Source organism: Pezoporus wallicus, unplaced genomic scaffold (assembly GCF_028554395.1).
Source record: "Pezoporus wallicus isolate ANWC-B61680 ecotype Strahan unplaced genomic scaffold, APGP_CSIRO_Pwel_v1 contig_1181, whole genome shotgun sequence".
Lineage (NCBI taxonomy): Eukaryota > Metazoa > Chordata > Aves > Psittaciformes > Psittacidae > Pezoporus > Pezoporus wallicus.
In genome coordinates, this window is record NW_026641428.1 from 5861946 (window position 1) to 5874619 (window position 12674).

Consider the following 12674-nt stretch of genomic DNA (forward strand, 5'->3'; position numbering starts at 1 on the left):
GTCAGAAAAGTTACCACTTTATATACCAATGTAATATACAGCAATGTGTGTCTGTGCACATACAGATGTGGTTTTTTTGATAGCGAGGAGGTGGTGTATTACCATTTCCTCACCCACAAAAGCAAAGGAAACACCATTTCTACTTCCCCCTAGCTAATGCAAAATAATAAAACATCTCAGGCTATCAAGAGGTATTATGAAATTACACCTTATTAGTTAACAAGAAATACAGTAAACATAAGTCAAAAGAAAAAAAAAATAGTGTTTTATTAACTACCACACTGTTATAATACACTTTAAACGTACAATAAGGTAGCCTTTAAATTTGAGGTGGTTTTAAGAATAACAAATGAACAGAATTCCAAATGTTTGTAAATAGGTGAACTGCAGTAAGTATCATTGTACATTTTCTGAAAATGGTATAGCACTTACAGACTGGCTATATAACTTCATTTTGTACATTTTTCTATAATTGAAAATATAAACAGTAATTAAAAAATAAAAAGAAAATTCAGCATAATAAAAAACATATATGTTTATCAGTTAAATGTACTGGATACATACAATTTTTAAGGGAAGAAGCAAAAAACGAAAGATGGCTGATATTTAAATGCAGATTGACTAACCAAAAACTAAACAACAAACAAATAAAAACCTCATAAACCCCCTAGTTCACTATGACTATATCCATATGTTTGGGAGTACTGTCAATATGGAAGTGATTTTTCTGTTGTATTTGCATATGTTATATTTTACTGGTAATTTACATAATGGCTTTTAAGGCCCTGGCAGACAGATGTTTTTTGGAAAAAAGATTTGATAAAAATCACTGCTGAGACACAATACACCTTATTTTTGGTCCTCCAATGTTCAAAAGAAGGGATATACTTCACTATAACATTTGCCTTACCACCCAAATGCCTCAACCTATACATATTTATTTCTTTAACATTTTAAGCTTTTCAAACATTGGTTATATTGCCCACCTTGGTTATTGAAAGAATATTAACAAGACATCATTTTGGCAAATTAAATCTTAAACATGGCTTTTCAATAGGATTTAAAAGGTGACTATCCCTAGAGTTCCATGTTAAAATGTAGTTTTCAAAATCTTACAAGAGTAATGCTTAAAATATTGTACATAGTTAACCTAATTAAAATAATTAGCTTCAAAATGACAAGTTGATGAGCTAAGTAAAGCCTACACTATGTAACATTTGCTTGGAAACTTGATTTGTCAGTTATGCATAATAAAAATTCCAGTCATCAAGAAAATTACAAAATTTCTTTTATCATAACATGATTTCTTTTCACCCATCAACTTCTTTTATCTTACAATAGATAAATACCAACATGTTCTCATTTTTTACACTAAACCACACAGGATTGATGCATTTGGTTAGACTACCATTTCCATCCTTAAATTCCTTTTTTTTTTTTTTTTTAATATAACTTGGTAAAATTTCATCTCTTCTAGATTCCAAAAGTACCTACAAAACCCATGCAATTTTACCATTTTAATATACTATGGAATATCATACAAAGTAAGGCATTTCAGTGTCATGTATAACCAAGTTACTGTCAATCCAAAAAATTTTTGCACATCAATAAAAAGATATCTAAGAACTTAGGAACAATATTCTTCTCACTACTGTATAAAAATAACCACAATTAATAGGTATCTTGTGTAATATTTACTCCATTGTCTCATTTCCCGAAACTGTGACAAGCTGTAAAGGTATTTCAGTGTTGGTAAGAATATCCTGATTGCTGGTGCCAGATGTATTAACAGTTCCTATTCCTGAAACAGAACCTTGTTGAATATTTGCAAGGATAAGTGTTGTTCCTCCTGCAGTAATCAAAGTATCATCAGGTGTTGCTTCTACTGATGCCAGCACTGTACTGCTAGAGTGAATACCTTTTTTATTCTGATGTGTTTTAATGTGTTTGGCAAGGTGGTCACTTCTCATAAAGCGTTTTGAACATTCTGGACAGACAAATTTCTTCTCACCTGTCACAGAAGATAAGAAGAAAAATGTTTTCAAGAACATTAAAAATATCACATGTGCACCAAAAGGTGGGGTAACTTACTGCACCTTTTAAGAGTCAGAATTCTAACAACATTTATACTGAAGAAAAAAACAATCCAATATAACAAACTTGCATGTTAAATTTCTAGACATCCATACTTTAAAAGAATTGATTTATTTTTCTGTCTCACCAAGCTTGGAGAGATCTTTCAGACAAGCTAAAGACTACTGCCATGTCACACCCTCAGGCTACCAAGTTTCACTGCAATTATTACCAATAAATAACTTTTAAGAGGAGAACAAAACAGGGAAGACTATAGGAGTTCCTGCAGAATCACACTTGAGACTGATGGACAAGATTACATAATTGTTTGGGTTGGAAGGGACCTTTAAGACTATCTAGTTGGAAGGGACTTTTAAGATCACCTAGTTCAAACCCCCCTGCACAGGGAGGGACACCTTCCACTACACCAAGCTGCTCAAAGGATGGGGCATCCACTTCCAGGATGGGGCATCCACAACTTCTTTGGGCAACCTGTTTCAGTGTTTCACCACCATCACAGACCATACCACTACATGCCCTTGTAAAAAGTCCCTCTCCATCTTTCTTGTAGGCTGCTGTAAGACATCTGGGAGTCTTCTCCAAGACTATCAGCTCCAACTCTCTCAGGCTGTCTTCACAGGAGAGGTGCTCCAGCCCTCTGAACATTGGTAATTCAAGGTTGAAGGATCATCTGTGGGTCTCTAGTCTGATCTCCCACTAAGCAGGGTCAGCTATGAGGTCAGACCTAGTTGCTCAGGAATTTATCCAGCTTCATCTTGAAAATCTTTAGGGATGGAGACCACATAACCTCTCTGAGGCTCCCATTCTAGTGCCTGACTATCCTCTGGTTTGAACCTCTCGCATTTCAACTTACATCTGTTGCCTCTCATCCTTCACCATGCACCACCATGGAAAGTCTGACATCTTCTTAATGGGAGCCTTGCAGGTATTAAAAGGTTGCTATTAAGTTTGCCCCTGCCCTTATTGTTCTCTTTTTACAGCAGAATAAACCCAGTTCCTACAGCCTCTCCTCATAATGCAAATGCTCCAGCTTCCTAATCATCTTGGTCACCCTTTAGTGAACTCAATCCTTGACGGAGTTGATCAATGTCTTTCTTCTGTTGGGGCTGAAAACTAGATGAAATACTCTAGATGTCATCTAACCAGTGCTGACAAGAAGGAGATAATCACTTCCCTGGAACTAGTGTCCCTGCTTTTGCTGATAAAAGCCCCAGCCATCTTTGCTACTTGCTCCTGCTCATGTTCTGGCTGTCCATTGAGACTTCCAGGTACTTTTCAGCAAACCTGATTCCCAACTCAGCGTTTAGCCTGTGCTGCTGCAAAAGTTAATTCCCTCCCAGGAACAGTACTTGGTGTTTATCCTTGCTGAATTTCATAAGGTTCCTCTCAGCCCATTCATTCAGCCTCAGTCCTCCGAATAGCAGCCTTGCCCTCAACTGCATGGACCAGTTGCCCCAGTTCGGTGTCATTTGCAAACCTAAGGAAAGTGCACTCTGTTGCCTTCACCAGGTCAGTGATAAAGATGTTAAAACAGGTCAAAGGATAGATCCCTGCAGTTCTCTACTTTTTACTGATATGCAGGTACACTAGGAACCACTAATCATACCTCAAAGCTGAATCATTCAACCCGCCTCTTTTTTTTTTTTAACCCATCTGGCTGCCCATACAGACGGAACATAACATCCTGAACAATGATTTCAAGCATCCAACATGTCTAGCAAAAGCATGTCACTACAAAATATGTAATAAGTACAAAATATGAAATATTTTTCATGGACATTGCAAAGACATTTTTCTAAGCAACGTAAATGCTGATAAGCACTTAAATTATTTATCTGTTGTCACTGGGTTTTTCAAATTGTCCAATTTTAAAAAGTAAGCATCCTGTAGACTGTAATTATGGGTTCAGTTTGTAGGAAAATAGGCAACACAGACAACAAACTGCTCCTTGAAAAGATGGTAAATCTAGACTGATTTCTTTTCTTTGTATTAGACAAAAGAAGAAATGTGAACCTGGAGTCCCTAATGGGGGGGTCTAACCATGAAACTAGAAGATGCGGAATGATGCACCACCACATGCTCTTCCTTAATTTTGTTAATGATAACTAATCTCTTAGACATCAAGTCCACTTTTTTTTATTTTTCTTTTTTAAAAAGAGAGGAAACTATTGAAGTTTTAAGCTGGTACAACAGGTCAATCTGGTTCAAACAAACTAAATGCACTGCTGAATCTGAATCAAAGTATTCTGATTAAGCTATATTAAATATTAACTTAAAAGTCAGTTCCGAATCAAATAAAGGTAGACCGTTTTCCTCCTCAGACCTACCAATGACATCAAAGTGTGTGCACAGCCCTAAATATTACCTGATTTTAGAATAGTCACACGTTAAAATCAATCCAATACAAAGATCTGTTCTCCCCTTAAAAGTTATTTATCCAGGCCCCCTCAATGACACATCTTTAGTTAAATGCACCAGAAAGAAAGACTGAAAACCTGTGTGCGTTCTTCGGTGCCGCTGGAGCTCATCGCTGCGAGTGAACCTTTTGCCACAGAACATCCAAGTACAAACAAATGGACGCTCTCCAGAATGCCAGCGGAGATGAGCTCTCAAATGTGAGGTTTTCCCATATACTTTACCACACCCTGGTATGTGACAAATATGTTGCTTCTTTTTTCCCAAATTGGAGCCTCTGCAAATAAATAAATAAATAAATAAATAAATAAATAAATAAATAGATAAATTCCTCCTAAATAATGGTCACACATGTAAGTGAGGTAATATATCCCAAGAGATCTGCAAACAAACCTGAGCAGCTTCCCATTTTTATTTCAAATACAGAGTCCAGTACACTCCATAAGAAGCTGGAACTAAATTCTATAATGCCATCCCAATTCTGCAGCAAACTATAAATTATCATCATATGAAATGTAAATGATAGAAGTGTAATCTTTAGCAAGCATACATGAAGTTGGAAATACAGTCGTTACAGCAGTTTGCACCACTTTGATGCTGAAGTGCCCATGTTTTAAATTTCTCCCAGTTTGTTTTTACCATACACCAAAGACGGTTTTGGCAAAGAAAAACACGAATGACTGTAATTGCCAAAACGGAAACTGGAGATTTTGGCAACTGAGAAGAGAACAGATGGGATTTTTGGCATCTTGGGGAAACCTGAGAAGCAGTTTGGGGCTGGTGGACAAGCATACTAACCTGAGTATTGCCACTAAAGGAGAGGCAGTGAAGCAGCTCATCTTGCTGAAACTTAAATGAATTCTTTGGTATTTCAGAAAAATAAAAATCCATCAAAATGAACAGGTCATTCACAATATAATCCAGACCACTAAGCTTGATGCTTATTTTCAGGTGCTGTCTCACTGAAATGGCAGGTGATTGGTTCAGGGAAAGCACCTAACACAAAAGCCTTTTTGTTTTGTTTTGGGGTTTTTCTTGGTTGGTTGGTTTTGGTTGATTGGTTGGTTGAGGATTTTATTTTTTTAAATAAAAACACAGATAAGAGCCTCTGAAGACCCAGAGAAAGAGCTCAGTCAGGACAGTGCAGGACATCGTGAAGGATTTTAGCCTATTTAAGTGTTTGCTGCTGCTGAAAGAAGCACCCCAGGGAATAGAATTGTCTGACAGTGCAGCTATACGAATGGTGAATGCTGGTACAAGGGAGGAGATTGGAAAATGCAGCCAAGGATTAGGCTATCTTATTCATCAACAATGTTAACTTAAAACAGCTTAAGTGGATTCTGAAATCACAGTCTTGGGAACTCCATTCTCCATGGCTGATTATACAATTTTCAGTTGCCTCCCCAGGGTATTTTTTTTCCTTAAATTGAATGTTCAACTTCTTAACCGTCCAGTGATGAAAGATTTGCCAAGCAACTATTAGACCTAGATCCGCATCCCTGTATTCAGATCAGTTCTGGTTTACACATAATGAGGGTTCAGTGTAAAATGCACATACACTTTTAAGGAGCTAGTGCTCGGAACAAGCATTTCTGAATAGGCACAGAAATTAATTCACTCTAACAAGTCACAGCATCTAAAGGGAATTCCAACCTAAGCACATGCAAACTGAAAACATTACAGACAGTCGTGAAAAGAAGGTAAAATCCAATTAAGTCCTAGAAAGTGTTTCTAAGAAGTCTTAATATAGAGTGATCTTCACAGTACTTCTTTAGCCATTTTGTCTTAGAAGAAAAAACTATTACTTCTACATAGTAATTATTTGGCATGACAGTGTAGATTTTGACTTCAGAACAGGTTCAATGGCAGTAGAAGTAACAAGTCCAGAAGGCTTTCGACCCTGCTGTGGTAGCATTAGACTCATATGAGCCTATGGGTATGGTGACAGAAGAGATTCTGCTTATCTGTTTTGGTTTGGGGTTTTTATTTATTTTATTTTATTGCCACCCCTCAATCCTTAGCCTTACAGACATTTCACCTGGGCCTGTTTTACCTAGCTTGTTTGTAAATTTCATGCAAACAGTTCTTTGACATCTGACCTGATATGACCTGTTAAGCTATTCCATCATTATTAGTCTTGGCAAGAATACTTGGGACTTAATTTTCCCTTTTTAAATGTCCCAAAAGAAGATCACTTCTTTGGAACAGCACAAACACTGCCTTTTTTACATCACCTACCTGAGCTGAAACACCCATTATTGGTTAACCTTTGTTACATCTAAACTGTCAGATTCATGCTTTTCCATGGCCTTCATTCAAGCCAAGGTTAGAAAGCAAAATTAACTGTAATGTCACGCATTTAACTTTGTAATATGCCACCTACACAAAAGCTCAATATTCATAAGTTTCGAACATTCAGATGAACTCAGGCACTCAAAAAAGTGTCTTTAGCTTGCCTCCTTTCTTTTCTTGTTTCTCAGCCTCTGCAGATGGCTAGGCCACCACACAAAACACACTGTATCTATAACAGTTCCTGTGGCATTCATCTACAAGCCCAAAACTCCCAGCTCCTGGGACTCCAAGGAAGTTGTATTCTCCCTTTTGTCCTATTACAACTGTTTCCACAGTTCTCAAGCTCTGTGTTCACCCTCACATAATGATTCAGTTCAGGTCCCCTTGTTTGGTGGCTCAAGGCATTCAGCAATTGCAGTGCAAGGCAAAAGAACACCCATGGTCTTTCTCCATTATACAGTCTTGGTAACAGAGAGAATTCTCCAGAGGATCCTTCTGTTCTGTGTCTTTAATTGCCTGTTCAACTCCATGTGACCCTAAGGAGTGCTCGGCCTTACAACAAAATGTATTTCTGTATTTGAGAACCTATTTCTGTATATAGAATTTTTTTGTATTTGGCATTTCATCCTCACACCGTCTCCAAACATATTAAGTCTTCCCCTCCACAATAATCAGTACAAGTATTTTGTAACCTTGCATGATACAGTACATAAGTGTGACACTAATGACATAAAATCACATCAAAATTCCCCTAAAATAATTTTATGGTTCTTATGTCCATCACTTGTACTTGTTTAATTGCACCTTTAGTCTAGACTGAAGGAAACCAAGGTTCAACTCACAGTCAGCTTAGATGGTGTAGCATATGTAGTTCTAAGCACCTCACCTGAGTGGTGACCAGAATTCCTTAGTGGACTTCTAAGTTCAAAGAAAAGGGAAAGTTAAAGATCCACAGAATGAAATCCACAAGACTACTGTGAATGAGTAACTAAGTGTATTTATTCTACATAGCTTCATATAGGCATCTGCATGTTTGTTTCATGTGCGCTCTAAACTGACTGGATATGAGCCAAATTCTATCTGGATGCTTTGCAGCTGTGAGTCTGGCACTATGCCCCAACACATCATGCTAAGAGGCCTTTCCTGCTTCACTGGCCAATAACCATCATCACTGAGTAAAACGATACAACTCAGGCCTACTCCTTGACCAGAATCTTGAAATCAATTAATATTTACGTATTTTCATAGTACATTTTAGCTTTATAAAGTTCAGAAACGATGTTTCTCAGTAACCATTCAGAATGCAATGGTTTCAGCAGGAGACAGCTTCATGCACTGAGAAACTAGACTTTCAGTCCAGCAGTACTTCCAGAAAGAACATGAAGTATTTCAGGAGTAAAACACAGCCCTATCAGTTATTTTAAGAACGTGTATTTTAGAGTTACATACCTGAAATGGTATTGAGAAGTACTGTTCCTCTATAGATCCAGACAAGTAGTAGTTAACATCTCAATGTAACTCTAGATGTAATTGAGGGAAGGGTGAACTTTCCACCTAACTTTAGACACCCTAACTAGAAGCTTAACACAGATGTTTAGGATGAGAGTCATTGTTTGAGGTACATATATCTCTCTCCTCTTGCTTATCCCCCATTTACAATATAAGCTTGAGGCTATAATGTTTTAATTTACATATCTAATACATCATCCTCTTCCCTTCCTATCTTCCCCCCTGCCAAGTAAGGTAAAGATAACAGTGGCTTCCTACTTCACAGGACTGGTACAAATAGAAATTCTTTGAAGACTTTAATGCAGTCTAATTCCATATCGAAAAATCAAAAAACACCAAGAAAAGCCAACATCAGAAACTAGAAGGAACTGTTCTCAACTCCCCTTTCCATCCAGAAAACAAAAAAAAAGGCAAGAAATACCAAAAGTAAGATTACACAAAAGATGAAGTTATGAAGAAGTCTCCACATTCACAAAGCCATGCACTACCTTTTTCTACCACATTCAGTGCACAGGAGGGACAGTATTCGCTGAGTGAAATGCTATGTATCTTTTCTGTACCGATTTAATGTGATTTTTTTTTTGTCTTACTAGCTACATATTATTTAAGTACTATCTTAAATACAGAATTATTCAAGTTCCCCTGGGTTGTTTTTATCTCATCACACGCACTCACAACACTCAGTGCCTAAGCAATTCACAAACACTAACGAATTTATCATCTTGGACCACTCCTACATAGTGAGCTTGAACTAGTACAATCATTTTGTACATCCAAATCTGAGGTAGAAAGAGATTAAGGCCAAGACTGTCAAGCAGCTACAAGTTTGAGGCATCAAGTTCAATATAGCAAAAGCACATTTTCTTAAGAGTACTGCAGATGTTCACAATTCAACTCAATCCACTTATTTACAGAAATGAACTCGGTACTTCTGCAGTTCTGCAAAAGGTGGGATGGATAGACAAACATCTCAGAAACTTCAGAGCCAGAGCCCTGCTGCTGCAGTCCCATATGTCACTTCATAAATGTCTTCCAGTTTCTGCAATTAGTGAAGCAGGTGCCAATTGCTACGCAGCCCTGATTCACTACCTGTGCATCACCTAACCCATCCACTAAATGTCAGTGAGGTCATCTGAAAAAAACAGTCTGTGGTCATGTAATTAGAAACCAAATTATAATATATATGCACACAGAATTAAAACTGCCCACAATACCTTAATTTTGGCATTTGCCAACTTCCAAGTTTTTGACTTTGCTACCTTTGCATCATTTTAAGAATTGTGAATGCTATCTGAAGAAATTTATAAAAGCAAATGTCCTATTATTCAAAACTCTGTGAGTCATTAGCAGATTTGAAAGACAAAAAAACCTCAGAACTACAGCACTAGAGATACAAGTAACTGCAGCAGCTATGGAATGTGATCAACATATATCAGAATGAGAAAGAAAATACTTCTCCAAGTGGGCTTTTTTTTGCTAGACTCTGATGGAATTATACATTCTGGTGGGAAAGTTGCTCTAGCAACTGTAGACACTTTCACTCTTTCTGTTTCCCACCACTGTCTCCTTCATTATCCTGTTTCTATTGTAGTTTAATTCTTCTCACATCCTGACTTCCTGTCCTACTTTTTCTACTTACTTTGTACACTTGATGTGTTCAGTCCTTCCTTTACAGTGGATTTCAGTTTCTCACCTATCTAAACTCCGTTCCAGCTCTTATCTCAATTCTTCCCCAAATTCCCACATCTGAATTTCAGTCAGACTAAACCCTTCTTCAGACTTTATCATCTCAAAAAGATTCTCTCTTGGGCTTTGACTTTAAAATTTGGTGTTATAACAACATCAATTAGGAGGAAGAGGACTTTAAAGTAAAGATACCTCTAGGTTAAAGACACTGTAGTTTGAAAGAGAGCATGAGGAAGATGGAACATGTGAAATCTCTATGTTTTCTAAGAGCACGGCCAGCGCAAATAACATTTCCAGAGTTCAAATAACATTTTCAGAGTTCTCCTAGACTGAAGTAAATCTCAACCCAGGGTATCCTTTGGGCAGATCTTCAAAGCAGAGCTGAGGTTCACCAAGAACTTAGGAATGTCTGTGCTAGGTTTCAGTGAGCTATACATAGGGATTTAGGAAGAGGAAACTGATAGACAAAGATACTATATAACCTTGACTGCAGATACTATCACCAGCTTCATCTGTGATGTAGATGTTTAGAGAAGTGTTTTGTCTCAAACACTTAATATTTACTCTGCATGACCACCTAAAGATATTACCTCTCCATACTTGCAAAACAGGTATCTAGGATATACAGCAGAAACCCACAGAGTTTTGACACAAAGACATATTCAGTACTATTAGAACTCTTAAAGCCATAGGACATCCACAGGTTCTTCAAAAAGAACTCCGTAATTTGCACTATAGTTCTCACATAAATAAAGATTTCTATTTTAGAGAAGAAACTATTCTCAAAATGACAAATTTTAGTGTACTGGAAAGAAGCCCCTACACTATTACATCAAGCATATACACTCCTAAATATTTGCACTTGTAAAACACCGCCTATTATCCCTACTTCCTCCCTTGTATACATAATAGACATGTTTAAAACAAAGGGGTTTGGAACAGAATAAAAGCTTTATAATACCAACAAAAAGATGAAGAATACTTTCATGAGATAAAGAATAAGAAAATATGGCTTCCTATGCGGCCCTGAAGTTTTATACGAATTGGAACTTAGTACCTCTTTGTTAGCCGCTGACCCTCCACTAACTCCACCGACTGAAAACCAATGCAAAATTTGGTATTTAGTTATTACACAAACCTTGTTTTTCTTTGGAAACCAGTGAATAAGAAAACCAGGATAGCTGTATTTTTATAACACTCTCAAAGCAATCAAACTGTGGAAAAAATGCTCAATCAGTGAGGAAATGCAGGAATACAGGATTTAATCAAGTCCTTGACATGCAATAGGAAGCCAATCACGGATGTGCATATTCCAAAATATTTCATTTTCATATTATTTAGGGCAATGTTCTATTCCCCCTCACTTGTACTAGGTGGCATCTAACTCCATTTTTTTTTTCTAATTAATCTCAATGGAGTAACTCAGAGAGGATGGAATAATCTGCTCATTCATTTGCAAACTCAGAAATAAAAGTGTCAGTCCTTTATTGTATACGCTCTTTTACATAACCCTCTAGTTTTCTTTCACTGCAGATAATTACTGTTAACTATGGCTCCGTTTTTCCTCACTCAGTTTTTGTTTTCATCATTACATGACACTGAACATTACATACCTTCCACCACCTTCTTTGCAGTTGGGACATGTGCAAGCTACCCGTCGCAGTCTTTTTGCCTCTTGATGTGGTTGGTCCCCTTCCTCATCTACCACCTGTACTCTCAAATGTGTTAGATCATTGGTATTCAGTGTAGAATCACCACTGAGCTGCCACTCTTCTGGATCTGGCTCCTCTTCTTTAATCCTAATATCTGAGGAAAAGAACAAACACAGATCCATCAGTAGCCCATTAAATAGAGAGAAGGAAACCATAACGATCAAATCTGTTTTAATGTTGAGAGCGCTATGGCAGTCAAAAGTCAACATCCTTCAGTGCCTACTGACATTGCTCCTGTGCCCTTGTAACCTGTAACGTATTTAAAAAGTTTATCTTACTATACATTTCAAAGTTGAAGACAAGCTATAATGAATTATTAAAGTTTAAGTTTGAACTGTTCTTGGTAAGGAAGCTGTCACCAGGAGGATATAGCTTGCTTGAAACTTGGGAAAAACCTGAAGAAGTTGGACAAAGGTTGAGAAAAAAAAATGTAAATACATGTTTCAAATAATCCTGAGTTTGAAATAATCCATTTATATTTCCTCAGGATTTCTCAATTAGTGTATTGTAGTAGAAAAAGCTTTTCTTTTTCAGAAGTTTTCAGTATGCACAGTGATAGGAGCAATCAATTATATAAAAGGTTTTGACCCACGAAAGACCAAGATACCTAAAGAAGCCCCCCCAAAAAAAAAATCATTCTTTTGTTCCATTTTCCCCTTCTCACCTCAAATCTATGCCTTTTCCACCACACATAGAGAAGAAAACATCTAGGGAATAACGTTATTCAGCATTAGAGAGAGGTGAGCAGCACACAGTGTACTTCATTTTGATGAGCTAGTAGTTAAAATATGTCTTTGCCATTTCATGGATGCAAAGAACCCTCTTAAGTTATCCTTGTAGGATGGACATTTGCAAGTATGTATACCCTCTCCCCACAGAGTATTCATTCAAGCTAATCCAAGAACTAATTACAGCATCATAGCACGTTGCGAAACAACAACTATTTTAACAAACGTACATATTAAG

General features: G+C 37.1%; 1 protein-coding gene across 2 annotated transcripts in view; it reads right to left on the reverse strand.

Annotated features, from left to right (window-relative positions):
- Positions 1 to 242: 242 nt before the first annotated feature.
- SP3 (Sp3 transcription factor) overlaps positions 243 to 12674 on the reverse strand; it is a 35937-nt gene continuing 23505 nt past the window's right edge. For both annotated transcript variants that reach the window (XM_057423630.1, XM_057423629.1), the window contains 3 exons: positions 11610 to 11802; positions 4590 to 4786; positions 243 to 2011 (listed from right to left, as the gene is read on the reverse strand). In XM_057423630.1, coding sequence (XP_057279613.1) covers positions 1695 to 2011; positions 4590 to 4786; positions 11610 to 11802 — 707 coding nt within the window. In that variant the 3' untranslated portion in view covers positions 243 to 1694. The remainder of the gene's footprint in view (positions 2012 to 4589; positions 4787 to 11609; positions 11803 to 12674) is intronic.